Source organism: Rosa chinensis, chromosome 1, assembly GCF_002994745.2.
Source record: "Rosa chinensis cultivar Old Blush chromosome 1, RchiOBHm-V2, whole genome shotgun sequence".
Taxonomy (NCBI): domain Eukaryota; kingdom Viridiplantae; phylum Streptophyta; class Magnoliopsida; order Rosales; family Rosaceae; genus Rosa; species Rosa chinensis.
The window spans coordinates 54,139,104-54,158,962 of NC_037088.1; the positions used below are offsets into that span (position 1 = coordinate 54,139,104).

Here is a 19,859-nt window from a genome sequence, read left to right on the forward strand (position 1 = left end):
CATGTTAAATTATGCTAGATCAATAGATTCTACCTTTCCCTCCAAATAACAAAGAGCTTGCGTACTATGAGTACCCGGCTGTTACTTGATAGATTCATCATCTAGGTTGATAGCTTGTAATCACTAAAGCAACCAGTTTTAAGAAAACTTTGAACATTAGAATCTGTCATCCGCACAAGCCTTAAAATTAATGGCGGGCAGTAGTGCAGTACTTGTAAGCTAATAATAACAAGCCCTAAACACTAAAGACTTCTATTGCAGGAACGGGATACAACAAAGACTAAACTCTTCGCAAGATAGAGTTTCGAGTACAAATAGCCCCATGTAGCCTTTACAAACTGGACTTATGTGTTCCAACTCAATGTTCAAATTGGTAATTTTTGCTACTTTCCCGTCTATCAACTTCCTCAAAGCTTGGGGGGGGGGGAGATGATTTGGTCCGGTCATCTGAGTACCATATCTGAAACCAGAAGCCCAATTCGATCTTCTTATTGTGATTGGTATCAAACGAGTTACAAGGTAATAATTTTGCAGCACGCATGACAATGATCCACACATATCGCTGTGCACAAAGTTGATTAATGTGAATATGTGATTAACATAATTTTATGTTTCATGACTGTAACAGAATCTTGGGTCGATAATCAGCAGCAAGCTAATGGCCGCCTACAATAGCAACCCATGATAAAATATTGATGAAAGAAAAAGGATCTTCGGAATCCTCTAACAAATAGAGTCTTTACTGTTACACAAGGTACAAATAGGGAAGTAGTTCGCTTAGTAGCTAGTGATATATGTTTTCTTATCAGACAATCTAATATGTTATATTGTTGAATTTTCAGTTATTATTCTAAAGAAGTGATTACTTGCCAACATAATATATCAAATGCATTATTTAGGTACGTAATTACATCATTGATAACAATTACATGCTTATACGTCAGGGAAGACGTACCTAATTAGGATATCAAATGTTAGAAGTGCATGGAGTTTCAGATCAATTTCTTGATTCAAAATCATCGAATGGTGCTTGGTGAAACAGAAGGTTCCTACACTGATGAAATCACCTTAGATTCTCTTGATGGACAAGTTGGACAGTCCTACTGTGTGCTTGTCGCAGGTGATCAATCCCATTCAGACTATTACATGGTGGCAACTCCTAAATTGCTTAATAACACAGATGTGACCAATTTTGAATTGGTGTGCTGCACTATATATGATAACTCCACCACAGCTGCAGCCTGCTGGTGGACCTCTATCAATTGGTCCTGATCCGTTTGATCTAGAATTCTCCATCAATCAAGCCTAGTCCATCAGGTAAACACCAAAACCAGCCTTTGTTGTTGTGGGGTTGCGCTCTTAATTCCTTGTGGTGATCTTGTGCTTATAGCTAAAATGACATTTTATTCGAAGTTCTGGGTTAAAGATTTTTAGTTTATGTTTATGATTGAAGATCTATATCAGAAAAGCAATTAGACGAAATCAGAAAGTGAACGTCATCAGACGATCCATACTCTTGTTATACAGTCATCTTATTAAGACTGAACTTAAGTAATCCCTTGTGAAGTTGGAACCTGACTACAGGGGCAGCAAGGCCTAATCCACAAGGAAGCTTCAACGTTCATAATGTGACATGATCAGAGACATTCATACTATGTGCATCAACAGCAGAGATTGATGTGCACCCAAGTTTACCGTGAACAATGTGTCTTACTTAACCCCAGATACACCATTGGAGTTGGCTGATCACTTGGTCAACGTACGGCTCTGGAGTTTACGAACTTGATACTTGTTCTGGAGATTAATCATAGGGTTGAAGATTCAGACCTTTTGTTTTCCAGGCTTTGTTATTGTTGGGCTTTGCAGTGGAGGAAGCTGCGACGGTAACTTTTTACTCTCTATTGTACTATCCTATTCATGAATCCGGTTGACTAGTTACTATGATCTTGTTTCTTCAACTGAGAAAATGCTGTAATTACTTCAGTTACCCCTTTTTGAACCTTGAAATTATACAGTAATATTTTTTTTTTTTTGGCTGAAGGCAAAGGTTAAGAGAGGCAAGGAGCCACCTTAACCTTTGAGAATTTATTGAAGAAGAAAGAAAAAATACAAAGGGAGGGGGAACAAAAAACAAAACCTCCCATACCAAACAGAAAACAGCTATAGGAAAAAACAACTAACAAAAAGGGAAATTCGGCATTCCCAAACTGTCACTCGATCTGACAATGTCTGTCAATGAAAGGAGGAGCTAGATCCCACCAAGTCAGATCACTAGAAGTCGCACCGTAATTCACTAATGCATCTGCAACGCGATTCCCTTCCTGAAAGATATGTGAAGATCGGAATTGTATTTGAGAAATACGATATAAGCAATTACCCCACTCAATACGAAGCTGCCAAGGCACTAAATCCGGGGACTGCAGATTATGGAGTAATATTTGATAGATTATGGAGTTGTTGTACTTCTTCCTAACAGAATGGAGTTCTACTTCAAGTCATCTGCTGAAACCATTCCTGCATATATAAGAGAAGTTTCTACGATTTCAGTAGCTTATATACTTGAGCTATCCTATTATGCCTTTGAAACTGAGATTTCTGACATGAACAGATCTTACAAACATTAATCACTTTAATTTACCTTCCAATAAAGCACAAAGCAAAGATTTTGACCTTTGAAACTCTCAAGAGCCAGTTTCATTGCAAGGAGCCTTCAACTCAGAAAGTAGATAGTTATTGGCTTATTGCCTCTATAAATGGTTAACTTGTAGAGTGAAACCTAAGAACATTGGTTCTGGCTCATGGCGCTCAGCATGTACTCTTGCGTGCTTTTTGGTGCAGCTAGATACGAGATTTTCTGAAACAGATAGGAGGTGATTTCCTCAAGGCAACTTTACATATTTATCATTGGTTCATTTCCTATCTACAAAAGAACAGAATAGGGGCAATTTTCCTTGTCAGGGACCTAAGAGCGAAGATCGTCAGTCAATCTTAACCTCGATACGGAACTTACTGATTGCATATATAGTGATATTGTTTAAACATTATTTCGGCTCATTGTCACGTATTATCACTAACGGAATTTTATGGAAAATGGACTTTTATCTCTCATGCCGTCCGATTTGAGTAGAATACTAATTATCATTATGGTTCTTGTTGTGTAGGTTATTGTACTGAAGACATGATTAATCGTTCACTCTGTAAGCAATGAATACAATCCAACCCAATTTGGAGTCAGTGAAGGTTACATTTTCTCCTTTCTAATGACTAATTCTTGCTCAAACCATTTTGATTTAGAATATTTATGATTCACATATGGGTATTGTGTTCCTTGATGTCCTCATCACACATGTTCTAGTTGTTAGATCAATGATGATAACTTGATATGCATTTGACCATCATAGGAACTAAACAATTCCTACTTTCTGACAGCAAGTTAAATTTTACAACTATTCCATAGTTTTCTTGTTGCTTAAAGAGTTTCTGAAGCATCAATTTACACAACCTTTTAACATTGTTTAGTTTTGTGCAAAATTGACCAACATAAGATGCAGTTATAGTTTTTCAGTTCAGTGGATTTTGGGGGGAGGGGGAGGCTGTTTTCTGTATCTCCATATTACCTAACCTGCTCTGCAGATTGCTAAGCCGCTGCCGCAAATCTGTTTCTTATCTGGTCTTAGTGGGGAAGAGATGATGATGTTAGTTGATGATTTTCCAGAGACAGGTGAGAGAACATCCATCCCATAGCAAGCTATCTTTTGGTCTCATTCTTTACGTTGATTAGATTGCTAACTTCGATACCAAAAAAAACAAGTAGTAGTAATCTCAACAAAGCTCATTAGATTCATGAGTTCTTAGTTATGCACCAACTTGAATATGAAATGGGGATCAACATATCAAGATACAGTCACCAACTTAATGCAAATTCAACACCATATATGCATAAATAAGAGAAGATCACTACTCACTAATCTCTGTGCTTCTGATTTAGCTTAAACCAGCATAAATTTGTTTTCTTTACATTATCAAAATCATCATAACTTCACTATCAAAATCCCATATGAAGCAGATTCAAATTCTAAAAGCTAGGCTAAAACCAAATTCTAAAAGAAACAAGAGCCACACCTTGACGAATGACCCACTTGAAATCTCCCAATTCCAAACAAAACCCCACCTCATAAAATCAATTACTTCCCTAATCCTCATCATCATGATCACTCTCATCACTAAAATACCCAGCCTTCTTAATCTTCTTCTTCCTCTTCTTCTCCTCCTCCTCCTCCTCCTCCTCCTCACTCAACAGCAACCTCTGCCCGGCCCCACCATCCACCACAGACGCCCAATTATCATCCTCAAACCTCTCGCCCCCACTCTCCCACTCCCCCTCGTCCTCCCCACGCGCCTCACCCCCTCTACCTCCACCTCCTCCTCCTCCTCCGCCGCCGCCTCTCCTTACTTTCTTCTGCGGCGGCCGCTCCCTCGGCCCCAGCTGGTTCTTCGGGCACTCATAACTCAAGTGCCCCTCGGCGCCGCACTCGTAGCACCGGCTCTTGTCCTTGTACTCCCTCTTCTTTATAAACTCGGCGGCGCGTCCGTTATCCTCCGCGATCGACGCCGAGAGCTTCCGGCCGTTCAGAATCTTCCCGTGCATCTCACGCGCCGACCTTACGGCGTCGTCGCGCGTGACGAACTGGACGAAGGCGACGCCGCGGCTCCGGCGGGTGTCGCGGTCTTTGAGGACGGTGACGCGGGCGATCTTGCCGAAGCGGGAGAAGAGGGTGTGGAGGTCGGAGTTGGTGAGGGAGTAGTCGAGGTTGGAGACGTAGAGGGTGGATTTCGACGGGGCTAGGGTTCCGGAACCCGAACCCGACCCGGTGGGCTTGGTGGTGGGCTTTTGGGCCTGCGGGGCGGAGGGGTAGCGGTTGCAGAGGGATTCCAATTCGTCTTCGTCGTCGTCGTCGTTGCTCCTCTTCTTCTTTGGCGCCATTGCCCTCACTCCCCAATTTCGCTTCGGCCCTACCTAAGTATTTGTGTTGCTCGGATCACGTGAAAGTCACGTGAGATGCTTGAAAGGTTAAAAAAAAGTAAAAATAAATATTACCCGTCACGTGTTGATGAAATTTACCCCAGCGTTTTTAAGTTTTGCTGATTTACTCCTTGCGGTCAATTTGTAGATTGTAGTGCCCTTATTATGGTAAGACCCGCATCTTTAGAAATAAGGTATAGTTGAGGGGTCGTTGTGTTTCCTCAGTATAATCTTGCCCTTAACAGGAGGTGCCATCCAACGCAAAGGGTCTTCCAAGTCCTTTATATCTCTCTCTTCTGTTGGAGGATTCTTCACCGCCACATAAAGGTGGAACAGAGTTAACGGTTTCTCTGAAACTTTCTGGAAAGATGATAGCCTACATACAATATCATTATTCACAATATGATTAACAGATGCACTAATTAACAGATATTGATTAGGGTTCAAAACTTGTAAATCTACGTACCTTAAAATCATTAACAAAGAAGACTAAATATTTAGTATTACGGCACAATTCTTCAAGAAAATCTTTCATTACTGGAAAATGTTTCCATGGCCCTTTGAAAGTTGGTGATTCTCCATTAAAATCGTCCAAAAGTACGGTGTAGCTCGTGTGAAAGTTTTCTGTAGTTTTCAAATAAAGTTTGGACTTCAAATAACCCTTGAAGTACATAACGCTTAGATCTGGAACATCATTGATTCTCCCCACCACATTATGGCATCAAAATAAATCTAACCGTTGCAAGCGTGGAGCAAATATATTTGTAAGTACTTGGACTACTCCCTTCAACACATGACTTTTCCAAGATCTCAAGGACAACAGACATGCAAAGAACTAGGAGAGATACTCTCCTAATTGCTCACAGAAACAAAGGAAATAAAGGAGGATCGCATGAAGAGAATTTCAAGGAAGCAATTTCACTGATCTTGAGATAAAGGTCTATTTAATACATATCATATTTACATGATTCGAAATTGATTTGCATTGATTTTAATTGATCTCAAAATCTCTTTATATATGCATAACCGATTACATGCTAAAAAGAGTTTTAAAACCCTTCCATGTTTATCTTATTCTGTGATTAAGATACGATTTGATTGAGGGGGAGTCCTGCTCCTATAAAAGGGTTTTCAAACTAATTCATCGAACAGAGTTTTTGGTTTTTGCATAAAATTGGTTTTTGCTTGAACTTCTAGTTTGGTTGTTTATATCGGTCTTTGAAAACTCTCAGTGGTTGTTTCATGTGTTTCATTGCTTTATCAATCACTTGCATAATTCATTCTCAAGATCAGTGAGAAGATTGAGTACGAGGATGATTGAATACAGATTAGCTAGTAGTAGTTGATGTTGAAAAATTAGAAGTTAGAACAGTTGTAAAACAAGTTAGCATCTGTTGCTAAGTGAAAGTGTTTGTTATGAACAACACTACTTGTATTCTGTAAACTCTATTGATTCATATTGGATTGCCTTTTCGTGTTGGCTACGTTAAAAGCGACGCAGTGAAGTTTCCTCAGTGGAGAGGTTTACACTGCGTTAGCAAATCTCAGTGTTATGAATCATATTTTCTTTGGATAAACTTAGATACGTAAAGTTTTCTCTAATATTGGTTCCATCTAGTATTTTCAATTGGCATCAGAGCGGGTTCTAGAATCTTCTAGTGATCCCGGGAAAGATGGAACATTCACGTGATAGAGCTGCTGGCGGATCTATAAATAGTCCTCCATGGTTCGAGGGTGGATGTGAAAAATACACTCAGTGGAAAATATACATGAAATCATATCTCTATGCTCAAGATGAACATGTGTGGAATATTGTAGAAAATGGTTGGACTATACCTATGGCAAAAGCAAAAGGAGAAAGCTCTTCCACTGCCACTCCCAAACCAAGGAAGGATTGGACTGAGGAAGAAGTTCGTGATTTGCAAGCAGATTTCAAGGCTAAGAATAGCATTTTCACAGCCCTATCTGAACGAGAAAAATTGAGAATCAGTCACTGTGACACTGCCAAGCAAGCATGGGATCTTCTACAGACTACGTATGAAGGAAACAAAAAGGTACGTGCACAGAAACTGCAAGCACTCATATTTGAATTCGAAACCATGACTATGGGAGATGATGAAACCGTGGATGATTTTCATGGTAGAATTCTTAAAATTTCCGGTCAATGTAGTAGTCTGGGAGCACCTTTTGATGAAGATAAGATAGTTAAAAAGATACTCAGGGCCCTGCCAGAAAAGTTTCATTCAAAAGTCACCAGCATAGAGGACTCTTTTGACACTGACGAGTATCCACTCGATGAGCTCATTGGAAATCTTAAAACCTATGAGATGAGGCTAAAACCTGAGAAGAAAAACAAGGGTGTAGCCTTCAAGGCTGTGAAAGGAACAAAGGAGGAAGAGGAAACACCAGATCTTGCCCTACTGACAAAGGAATTCAAAAGATTTCTCAAAAACAAGAACTCTTCTAGAAATTCAAATGCTCCGAGAAAGAATACATATACCGGCAGTGGTAGCAATAATGACTACACCAACAAGAGTGGAAAAGGAAACTTCAAAGCAAATCACTCAGGAAAACCTAAATGCTATGAATGTGGTGGCTACGGTCACATCTCTACTGATTGTGGAAATAGGAAGCATGAAAATAGCAACAACAAGTCTCTTCTTTCAACTTGGAGTGATGATGAGTCTCAAGAAATCGACAACGTGGCTCTTGTATCATCACTTCTACCTGATTCTGATAGTGACGAGTTTTTCTATGATGATGAAACAAATGTCCGCTGCAGACAACTCTACAAAGCTTCAAAGGCAACCCTACAAAGAAACTTGAGTTTGGAAAAGGAAGTAGATTTTCTTAAAACCGAAAAAGAAAAAATGGAGCAATTATTGAAGTCTTCACAATCTACATGGTTACTGGAGAAAGGCAAACATGTAAGTGAATCAGCAGATCTACAAGGTAACCAAGGGTTAGTGACATGGAAGACTGAAAGGGATGAGTACCTCAACAAGATCAAATTGCTGGAACTGGAAGTTAAAGGACAACAAGCATTAAACTTGGAACTGTTGGCTAAAAATGAGGCATTGCAAGAGGAGTTAAAATCGACTCAAGAAAGGTTCACCAAGTTCGATGTAAGTTCTATTGCCATGTCTAAATTGCTCGGATCAGGAAAAGCTCCTCATGACACTTGTGGGTTAGGATACACTGGAGAAAATTCCAAATGTACCAAGTTCGTAAGAGCATCAAGACCTTCTATAGAAAAGAAAGAAGGCTCCACTGATGATTCTGTCAAAAATGTGAAGGAAGGTCAACCGAATCAAAACTTTCAAGTAAAACGTAATCAAGAGTCTCCCACTGATCAGAACAGGTACACAAACTCAAGAACTTTTATTCCTACTTGTCATCACTGTGGTAAGATAGGCCATATCAGACCTAGGTGTCATGAAAGATTTTCAAACTCACAGCTTTCTCAAGAAAAATGCACTGTTGAATCTCTAAGTTTTGAACTTAAAGAACAAAAAGAACTCATTAACAGATTAACTGAAATTGTTTCGAAGAAAAACTTTCAAACTGAAAAAAGAAAAGTCGTTTGGACCAAGAAAAATGAAAGCAAAAGCCTTCAGTCTTACATTGATAAAGCTAATAATACATGTCTGTTCGCTTGTGCAAACGAAACTCAACAAAACCCTCACATTGAGGCTACTTGTTTGGTAGCCTTGACTGCATTAGCTGACAAGAGACGAGATTTCTGGTATGTCGATAGTGGCTGCTCTAGACACATGACCGGAGACAAAACCTGGTTTACTTCATTTAAAGATGAAAACACAACTGGATCAGTCACGTTCGGAGATGGTAGGAAAGCAAATATTCTGGCTCGAGGTACAGTGAACACCCCAGGTATACCTAATCTCAAGAATGTATTATTTGTTGAAGGCTTAACTGCAAATCTGATTAGCGTAAGCCAATTGGCTGATGACTATGAAGATGTGTGGTTTAACAAACAGAGATGTTTGGTCTTAAATCAGAAAGGAGAAGGTATTATGGGAGGTAAGAGATCTTTTGATAATTGTTATCATATTCAAGCTAATGAATCTTCCAGCTTGCAGCCTTGTTTGTCTGTAAAAACCACAGAGGAAACCTTTGAGCTTTGGCAAAAAAAGATGGGACATGTAAACTATCAGGACTTGCTGAAATTATCTTCCAAGCAATGTGTCCGAGGCTTACCAAATTTAAAGGGCAAAACTGATAAGATATGTGGAGATTGTAAAATTGGAAAGCAAACCAAGGCTCCTCACAAAGTGGTGAATTCTGCAACAACCTCAAACGTATTGGAACTGTTACACATGGATCTCATGGGACCAGCTCAATCTGAAAGTATTGGAGGTAAGAGCTACATGCTAGTAGTTGTAGATGATTTCTCAAGATACACCTGGGTAAATTTCTTAAAAGACAAGACTGAAACGTTTGAGTCTTTTAAAAATTTAAGTCAAAATTTGATCATTGAAAAGCAGTCATCAAATACTAGCATAGTGAGAGTAAGATCAGATAATGGTACTGAATTCAAAAATGCCTCTTTCTCTAACTATTTTCATGAGCTTGGTGTGTCGCATGAGTTCTCAGCTCCAATCACTCCACAGCAAAATGGCATTGTGGAAAGGAAAAATAGGGTATTGCTGGACATGGCTCGAGTAATGTTACATGCTGCAGGTTTGAGCACAAACTTTTGGGCTGAGGCTATAAGTACTGCTTGTTATACAATAAACAGAGTATTTTTCAGACCAGGTACTGATCAAACAGCTTATGAGCTTTGGAAAGGTAAAAAGCCAAATGTTGGACACTTTCATATTTTTGGCAGTCCTTGCTACATCTTACGAGATAGTGAGCACCTTGGTAAATTTGATGCTAGAAGTGATGATGGTGTGTTCCTGGGATACTCTCTAAACAGTAGAGCTTATAGGGTTTACAATAAACGAACCAGAGTTGTTATGGAATCCATTAATGTCTCTATTGATGATCAATGTGTAAAACAGGAAGAATCATTTGCAGATCCATCACCTTCCTCTATCACACCACCAATAGATGCAGAAGCTTCAACTGATGAAGAGGAAGAGGAAATCTCTGACAATATTTTTGAACCAGCTCCCATCCAAAGGAAAGGGTTCAAGCAAGTTCAAAAGGACCACTCCTCTCAAGATATCATCGGAAATCTGACAGATGGACCGACAACTAGAAGAAAAGCCACTGCTCAGGTAAGCACTTCTGAGGTAAGTGAAGGGAATGTGTTGCTATGTTTTATTACTGAAAATCTGCTAAGCATGAACATTATATCTCATTTTGGTTTTGTGTCCATAGTTGAACAAAAAAATATTAAGGCAGCTTTATTGGATGATAACTGGATTAGTGCCATGCAGGATGAGCTGAATCAGTTCACTAGGAATGATGTGTGGTACCTGGTACCTCGACCTAGTAAATGCAATGTTATAGGAACCAAGTGGATTTTCAGAAACAAAAGTGATGAAAAGGGGAATGTGATTAGGAACAAAGCTAGACTAGTTGCTCAGGGATACTCTCAGGTCGAAGGTCTTGACTTTGACCAGACATTTGCCCTTGTAGCTAGATTAGAATCAGTTAGATTACTTCTGTCTGTTTCATGTCATCTCAGGTTCAAATTGTTTCAAATGGATGTCAAAACTGCTTTTCTGAATGGGAATCTTCAGGAAAAAGTTTATGTGGAACAGCCACCAGGTTTCCAAGATCCACATAACTTGGATCATGTCTACCGGCTTAAGAAAGCTTTGTATGGACTAAAGCAGGCTCCCTGAGCCTGGTATGAGAGGCTCTCCACTCATCTTGTGGGAAAAGGGTATACTAGAGGATCTATTGATAAAACATTGTTTGTAAAACGAACCAAAAATGACATTATCATTGCCCAAGTATATGTTGATGACATTGTGTTTGGCTCCACTTCCAGATACCTTGTCAAAGAATTCCAATCTGTCATGGAAAGTGCATTTGAAATGAGCATGTGTGGTGAACTAACCTTTTTTCTTGGACTGCAAGTAAAGCAGATGGACACAGGTTTGTTCCTCTCTCAAATAAAATACGCTGAAAATTTGATCAAGAAATTTGGTCTTGAATCTAAGAAGATAGTGAGCAATCCCATGAGTACCACCACTAAGCTGAGCGAAGACCAGGATGGGAAATCAGTTGATCACGCATTGTATCGCAGTATGATAGGCAGCTTGCTCTATCTCACCGCCAGCAGACCTGATATATCTTATAGTGTGGGAGTGTGCGCTCGCTTTCAAGCTAACCCTAAAGAATCACACATGGAAGCTGTCAAAAGAATCATCAGATACATCTCAGGTACAATTGGATGTGGCATTTTCTATACCTTTGACACTAACGTAGAAATTGCAGGATATTCTGACGCTGACTGGGGAGGAAACTTGAAGGATAGAAAAAGTACTTCAGGGGGATGTTTCTTCATAGGCAACAATCTGGTTGCCTGGCATAGCAAGAAACAAAATTGCATTTCTCTTTCTACTGCAGAAGCTGAGTATGTTGCAGCTGGGAGTTGTTGCACGCAAATGCTTTGGATGAAGCAAATGCTTCATGACTATGGCATCCCTCAAGGTAAGTTGTCTATCTTTTGTGACAACACTAGTGCCATCAACATCACTAAGAATCCTGTTCAACATTCTCGAACAAAGCACATTGATCTTTGATATCATTTTATTAGGGATTTAGTTGAACAAAACATACTTGAATTAAGCTTTGTGCCCACTGAAAATCAACTTGCTGATTTGTTCACTAAGCCCCTTGACATTGCTAGGTTTGAGATGTTGAGAAATGCACTTGGGATATGTTCTAAGCACTAAGGCACAAGAATGACTGTCCACTGTTGTTTGAGAAATTTGTGATCTTAGTATCCTTTGACCACAGTCTCTAGTGAATTGTACATACTTTCCGCTATGTATCCCTTGTTGACATGCCTTATTCTGGACAAAAAATTGTGTACTCATGTGTAGTATCTTATTCAGAAAATTCTCATATGCACTAGCATATGTGGTGGCCTGCTCATTGTTTACTATCCAGAGAGATTCGGTGAAATAAGTGAAATACTTGAATTGCTTAAATGATCCCTTCCCTCTTCTCAAAGTAATCAGGTCCTAGTTGTGGTGAACTTTCTAGGATTTGTAAGAAACGAGAATGGATAACTATATCCCATCTCTCTGAGTAATCAGGCCTCAGTTGTGGTGAACTTTCTAAGGTTTGCAAGAAACGAGTCGGTGAGTGATATTTGCACGTAAAATAAAATAATGCAGACAACTACTCGAGACTCTCTCCATGGAGCATCCTTGTTATGTTTAGTACCCTACGAATATCTGTTCTCGGAGTTGTTGAGAAGAGTCTTGTTACATGAGTACTAATTGTCACAAAATAAAAGAGGTCTATGACTTAAATAAAATACGTGCCTAGGAACAATGTTTCCTACCCCTTCTCAGGAGATATCATGAGCTTAGTTCACTTATTTCGATCTCCTATTTCACTCTTTCTCTCTGTCACTAAACGTGTTTCTAAGCCCCACATACTGGTTATACTCACTTTTATCACAGGTTTACTCTCTAAGGTCTAAATATGAGTACCAATTTCCTTTGTTGATAGAATACATCATGCTCCATACGTTAAACTATGTTCACTTCACTACATGATTTGTGCTCTTTGTGATCAAACTATGCTATTTTTTCTCTCATCGATATGACCTATGCATTCATTGTCTTGATTCTTAGCAAAGGAAACGATCATCTGCTATAATTGCCGATTCTACGATTGTTTTTTGTCTATTCGTTTCCTTCCTTGATGGCCATCTGACTATACTTAATTTCCATAATGATTATGCCTAAGTTGAGGGGGAGAAGTTCTCTGCATGCGTACTTCTAGGAAAAATAAATTGTCATAACTTCTCTCCTCAATTGAGACGCTATCCCAATCGGTGTGTTCTTTGGTTTTCCCTAAACCTAACTGTTCCATATATATCCTCTCTTGTCTCCCTCGAATTTTACTCTTGGTTGTCTCTGTGTGCAGGTTCGTTCATTAACTGGTCTCTCTCACCATGGTTCGCACGCAGCAAACAACTCGACTTGGTGGACATCGCCGCCTGCCTCCTCCAGAGGAAGGCCTTCAGGCCGCTGCAAGAGCCGGGATTCTCCATCCCGGCATGCAGCGTCAGCGCAGTCGGAGCCCTCCTCTTCGCTCCTCTTCTTCTGCTACCTCTGCTGCTCCTCCTCCTGTCTCTCTGGATAGTCTCCGTGACCATATCATGGTGGCTGACTGGAGGATTGCCTGCCTCACTACGGACATGGACGACATGCATTCCCTCCTAGTTCGTACTCGTCATGCTCTGACCACTCTCACAAAGGAGATCCGGAACATGCAGCGTCACCCTCCCGGGTTTTACGCTCCCGGTTCCTCCACTGCTGTTCCAGTAGCCGTCGCCCCTGAGGAAAGCTCAACTTCAATGGACAGCGAGGAGTTTAAGGATCATGTCGTCAAGCTTATGGAGGAAGTCGAAGGGCATTCCCATTCAAAGGGGGAGAAGTAAAAGATTTTTCTTTGTTATTTCTGTTTCTGCATGTTTTTAATTTTTTATGGACAAATTTTTTTTTTTAAGGTGTAAGTGCATAAGCACAGATACTTTTGGGATGCTTTCTATTATTATTAAGTAACTTTATTTTGGCGACTTGGATGGGAAAAGGATGGAAACTGATTCCTTTATCCTAGTAGCTATTTGTCACAATATGTATATGTCTGTTGAAATCTAACATGCAGGAATACCAAGTTGAAAAATTGTCATGTGTTGAATGGGATTGCCCAAAGGGGGAGATTGTAAGTACTTGGACTACTCCCTTCAACACATGACTTTCCCAAGATCTCAAGGACAACAGACATGCAAAGAACTAGGAGAGATACTCTCCTAATTGCTCGCAGAAACAAAGGAAATAAAGGAGGATCGCATGAAGAGAATTTCAAGGAAGGTATCTCACTGATCTTGAGATAAAGGTCTATTTAATACATATCATATTTACATGATTCGAAATTGATATGCATTGATTTTAATTGATCTCAAAATCTCTTTATATATGCATAACCGATTACATGCTAAAAAGAGTTTTAAAACCCTTCCATGTTTATCTTATTCTGTGATTAAGATACGATTTGATTGAGGGGGAGTCCTGCTCCTATAAAAGGGTTTTCAAACTAATTCATCGAACAGAGTTTTTGGTTTTTGCATAAAATTGGTTTTTGCTTGAACTTCTAGTTTGGTTGTTTATATCGGTCTTTGAAAACTCTCAGTGGTTGTTTCATGTGTTTCATTGCTTTATCAATCACTTGCATAATTCATTCTCAAGATCAGTGAGAAGATTGAGTACGAGGATGATTGAATACAGATTAGCTAGTAGTAGTTGATGTTGAAAAATTAGAAGTTAGAACAGTTGTAAAACAAGTTAGCATCTGTTGCTAAGTGAAAGTGTTTGTTATGAACAACACTACTTGTATTCTGTAAACTCTATTGATTCATATTGGATTGTCTTTTCGTGTTGGCTACGTTAAAAGCCACGCAGTGAAGTTTCCTCAGTGGAGAGGTTTACACTGCGTTAGCAAATCTCAGTGTTATGAATCATATTTTCTTTGGATAAACTTAGATACGTAAAGTTTTCTCTAATATTGGTTCCATCTAGTATTTTCAATATTCATGTCTTTCAACTTGACACAATTGTCCAACACCAAATCCTCAAGCAATGGTGAAACCAATCGAAAAGATTCAAGATTTACAGCTTCACCAATGCGTAGACCGATGAAATTGCATTTATCAATATTCAAGAATTTGAGACTCGAACTAAAGAGATGCTGGCAATAATCTCTGCAATTTTCAAAAGAACATGAAGTTAATGATAGAAATTCGATGACAGGGCACTCCCAAATTAGGGGAAAGAGAGCACCATGGTCGAATTGCACAGTTTTGAGGGACATTGTTTTCAAAGAGGGAAGAAGGCATTTAGATACAAGATCATCAGCTCTAGGAACCATCGTCCTCTTCTTGACTTCATAAGTATAGGAATAATATCCATCCATGTTCTTTATAGTCACACACTCCAAATTCAGACTAGTTAAAGATTTTGCATTAACAAGCGTCGTATGCGACACAGAATAGTTTTCCAAATCACCAGTTATTCCACTAATTAGGCTGATATCTAACTCCTCGATGCTTCTCTCAAATAGCAAACTCAACCATTTATCTACGTTAGGAGCGTCGCTGGATAAGTACCTCCTCATGCAAAGCCTGAATTTTTTAACTGCTAAGAGTTTAAGTTCTTGATCATCACAAAATTTCAAATACCTTTTCAAGATGTTGTTGATGAACTTGACAAACTTTTCATGCTGGGCATGGCCATAGTAATTGCCAATACTCTCGTCGAAATCTAATATCGGATCTGAAAACCATACACCTTCCCATTGCTTGGAAACAAAGATCATGCGGAACGAATCGGAGAATTTGGTGGATAACAAGGTCTGGAAGATAAGGCAGTACCGTGCTGAGTGCCATGCCGCGCGTGTATAGGTTATTTTGATTCTTAATTTGCTTCTGAGTACTATACGCACTGTTAGATAGGGTTCAAATTGCTTCCTATGTGTTTTTCTTCTCTATATATATAGAGTATGCTCAGCACTAAAACCTTTAAGATCAGAGTAGGAAAGGGACCCTAATTTAAATTGAATATTTTGTTGATTCTCTTCCACGTACTCTTCAGTTTTCACTTCAAGAAAAAAAATGTAATTATGGGGTATAAAAACACACTATTACAGATTTACAGGCCATACTGTATAGGACATTATTGTTTTAAGGTGTTTTCTTTTTTCATGTCGTAAATAAAAACACTGTAAAATTATTCATTGCCACTAATGTGCAAAATTGTAAATAATTGTTCACGGGCCGTTTCCACATTGTAATTATTATCGGCACATTTTGCACGTTATAAATTGTTTTCAAGTAAATATATGTTAAATATTATAAATACACATCAATCTAGTAATTTTTCCAGTTTCTTAATACTATATATATATATATATATATATATATATAGAAAATTACTCATAAGTGTATAATTACTCATAAGTGTATATTCACTATACATACAAGGGTATTTGACCTAATTGGGAACTTCCCTTAAATAATTACATCCTAGCTTGTTACACAAGGAAATTATCTAAAACAAGAATGTACAATGAGGCTTAGGCCTGGCAATTCGGCCCATGACCCGTTAACCGCCCATTAACCGTCCGCTAAAAACTCATTTATTTCCGCCCGATAACTTAACGTGTTAATGGGCTGCCAACCCGTTAGTTAACGGGCGGAAACGGGTTGCCCGACGGAACCCATTGAACCTGATTAGAAGAGAAAAAAAAAAAAAAAAAGATTTTTTTTTTTTTTTTTTTTAGAATTGTGAGCCCAATATGTATTAACTTTTGATTTAATGAAATTCAATAATGAAAAAGAGTTATAATGGGTAATGGGTTGGAAGAGGGTTTAAAAAAAATAATAAATATTTTTTTTTTTTTTGAGAAGGGTTTTAATAGATAATGGGTGTGAAAAAGAGTTTAAAAAAATGCAAAAAAAAATAAATAAATAAATTCATTTTTATGTTAACGGGTCTTAACGGGTTTCAATGGCCAATTTATTGTTAACAGGTATTAACGGGTTTTAGTGGGTAATTGATTAGAAAAGAATTTTAAAATAAAAATTAAAAAATAAAAAACCTTAGCAGTCTTAACGGGTTTCAACGGGTAACCCGGGAACCCATCGGGCTCAACCCGTTATAACCCGTTAAGTCCGCCCATAACCTGCTCGTGACCGCACTGTTGCCAGGCCTAATGAGGCTGACCACATAGAAGGATGTTATCAGGGGAAGGCTCTCTTTTACAAGGTTGGCATCCGCATCGTAGACTCTCACATATAGCTCTTCACCCAAATACCAATTTTGATTTCAAGTTTTGTGACCTCAAATTCCACATTCCAGGGTTGTCAAGGTATGCATATACTGTACTCCACCCTCCTGGCCTCCTGGGTACTGTACAACACACCATTGGATCATAAATATTTTGTGTGTGTGTGTGTATTAGAAAGTCTTTAACATTTCTGTCTAATGTTTAAGTTTTGTTGATTTACTCCTTGGTGTCAATTGTAGTTTATAGTGCCCTTATTTTGGTAAGATTGAGTTCTAATGAGGATCACTAAAATGAGGACTATTTGAGGACTCCTTAATCAACGATTTGAGAGATTGTTCAAGACAATTTTTTTTTTTGTTTGGAGTAAAATTCTTTATTAAAAAAAAATAGTTTTATTAATTAAATAAGATTAAGCAAATAATCTAAACTTCAACAAACAAGTCGAGTTCGAACTTGGTTTTAGTTGTCTCGTGAATAAATACGACTTGCTAAGAGCATCTTTACCATGCTCTCTATTTTAGCTCCTTAGCTATTTTGGAGATCATGTTTAGTTTTTTTTATCTATTTTAACAGCTGCATCAGACTCCTAAATAACTCTCTATTATAACTTTTAGCTATCTCGCTCCTAAATATAGAGAGCGAGGTGAGACTATCTATAATTTAAAACATTCATTTTAATTTATTTTATGTAATTTATAAATATATTTAAACTATTTAATCATAATTTAAAACTAACTAAAATAGAGAGAATTGATGCAAACGTTTTTTAAGAGTGTCTAGCCAAAAAGACTTTAGTGTACTTTATTGAGATAAAAAAAATATAGGGGTAGATTGGTAAGTATCAGAAAAATTTTGGGACGATTCGGCAATTTAACCTAAATTGTTTTTGTCTCTAGTTAAGTTACCTGCCGTTGGTTTAGACAGATGGAGAGAGAGAGAGATGAGACTGAGAAATCGTTATGAGAGATGAAGGAAGCTTCTGCAAATTGAAAGCTGAGAAGGAACCAAACTGGATGATTGGGAATCAGATTATTGCTCACACCCAGTTCTAGGGTTCCTGTAAGCTAATTGATAAAAGGTGCCAACTTTTCTTACCTTATAATTGGTTGTTTTTGTGCTTGAATGAATCAATGAAAGATCGTATTTTGAGAATTGGGTATTGGATGTTTTGTTGTTTTCTTAGATGGGTATTGATTGGAATTGCATAATTTTGGATTTGGGTGAAGGATTTCGATTCTGGAAGTGGAACTTGTTTGACCTGTTTATGTTTGTGTCTAGCAAACTAGGTTCAAGAATTTAGTGTTTGATTAGAGGTTAAAGAAATATAGTTAATTTTATGTTTAACATGGATATGTTGAATCAAGAGAGTTACCTTATACCTGATTGCATAGATATACAAACATGATTTTGTAAATGGTTAGGAAATATATGGTTGTAGGATAAAGAAGGAAGTATGTATAATCTGCTAAATATGAAATACAATGAGCAAGTAATTTGAATGGTGTTGGGCACACAACTAGTAAGGTCATCAGAATCCAGATAGAGCTAAACGGAAATCTGAAGTGGGCTTGTGTTTAGTAATTGCACGATAAAGAAGATCATGTATATGAATTTGTTTCTTATAGCTTAGAGCTGAGTCAACAGTTCATAACCCTGTTAATTGAATCAGAAAGCATACAGCCATTAAGTATAGGTTTTGCTTGTTCTGTTTCAGTTGGTAATCTACAAAGATCTGCTTCTGTAACAATTCCATCAATTTTTGCTAATTTCCCCTCTTCCATTTTTGACAAATCAGTGATGAACTGCCTTATGCTTTGAAAAGATGCATGGATTCTCCACCGTCGACGGCTTTGTTGAGATAACTGAATGCTTGGGAGAGATGATTAAGTATGTGGCAAACGAACCCTCAGTGGGGCTTTATTATGTTCAGCAGCACACTCAAAATGCTGTGCCCAATCTCGTTGGTCTCAGAAATAATGTTGTGAACAAGTCGCGTGAAACAACTTTGCACACTGAAGATTCTGAGGATTCCATAACCATGGTGAGATCGATGAAAGAATGTGGATTCCCCGTTGCTGATGAGATGATTAGAGACATAAAGAAATCTCTTGTACTTATGTCTACAAAACAACCAAAAAGAGGGCTAATCAACAACCAGGGATCAGCTTCTCAGCTGGGAAGAGGAAGTTCTTGGAAACCAGCCAGTTGGAGTCGTTCACCAAGTGATGCCCAGCAGGATAGTGGAGGCAGTTATTTTTCCACTGTATTAAAATCTGCAAGACAAAAGGCCAGCAATTTGAAGTGGCCGCAACTTGATCCTAAAGAACTAACAGAGGTCGCCTCCTACTCTAACCCACCAGTATCAGTTGCTACTGCAAGCACTAGTTCGTCTCTGCCAGATACAGAAGCTGATGAGCTGCCCTTGTCGAGTCATATTACAGATGAACCGCAAGAAGAACAAGTTGATGAGAGCTTGTCGACACATAATTTGTCTTCATTGTCAGAAAACTTTGATGAGTTCAAGGCTGATAAAGAAGTTAAACTACGAGAGTGGTTGGAAGGGACCGACAATCTAGTTAATCCCGGAGGAGCAAGTGATGCAGAAAGATCTTAGCCTGTATATACTTATGTAACTTGTGTTATTATTTGTTGTGAGTGATAATTTATATCACGATATATTGTTCAATTTTCAAGGGTGATGTTGAAAGAAGTTCTTGTCAAATTCTTATTCTCTTTTTCAATATTGGGTGGATGAGGTTCAGATAAATAAGCATAAAGGTTGTTAGGGAGTGATATTTGTAGGGTTTGAAGAGGACCAATCATGTGGGAAAAG

General features: G+C 38.4%; 5 protein-coding genes across 5 annotated transcripts; 3 read left to right on the forward strand and 2 right to left on the reverse strand.

Moving 5' to 3' along the window:
* Positions 1-3,855: 3,855 nt before the first annotated feature.
* On the reverse strand, positions 3,856-5,032 carry LOC112182326 (U11/U12 small nuclear ribonucleoprotein 31 kDa protein). The gene has a single exon (XM_024320802.2). The coding sequence runs from the start codon at positions 4,982-4,984 to the stop codon at positions 4,193-4,195; it is 792 nt and encodes a 263-aa protein (XP_024176570.1). The 5' UTR covers positions 4,985-5,032; the 3' UTR covers positions 3,856-4,192.
* Positions 5,033-6,861: 1,829 nt separating this feature from the next.
* On the forward strand, positions 6,862-10,839 carry LOC121049643. Its single transcript, XM_040507492.1, has one exon. The coding sequence runs from the start codon at positions 6,862-6,864 to the stop codon at positions 10,837-10,839; it is 3,978 nt and encodes a 1,325-aa protein (XP_040363426.1).
* A 177-nt stretch (positions 10,840-11,016) lies between these two features.
* Positions 11,017-11,745, forward strand: LOC121049645 (secreted RxLR effector protein 161-like). The gene has a single exon (XM_040507495.1). The coding sequence runs from the start codon at positions 11,017-11,019 to the stop codon at positions 11,743-11,745; it is 729 nt and encodes a 242-aa protein (XP_040363429.1).
* Positions 11,746-14,740: 2,995 nt separating this feature from the next.
* On the reverse strand, positions 14,741-15,556 carry LOC121049647 (putative F-box protein At3g58860). Its single transcript, XM_040507497.1, has one exon. The coding sequence runs from the start codon at positions 15,554-15,556 to the stop codon at positions 14,741-14,743; it is 816 nt and encodes a 271-aa protein (XP_040363431.1).
* Positions 15,557-17,943: 2,387 nt separating this feature from the next.
* LOC112182325 lies at positions 17,944-19,748 on the forward strand. The gene is made up of 2 exons (XM_024320801.2): positions 17,944-18,104; positions 18,822-19,748. Exon 2 carries the CDS (start codon positions 18,849-18,851, stop codon positions 19,638-19,640), a length of 792 nt encoding a protein of 263 aa, XP_024176569.1. The 5' UTR covers positions 17,944-18,104; positions 18,822-18,848; the 3' UTR covers positions 19,641-19,748.
* Positions 19,749-19,859: the final 111 nt, after the last annotated feature.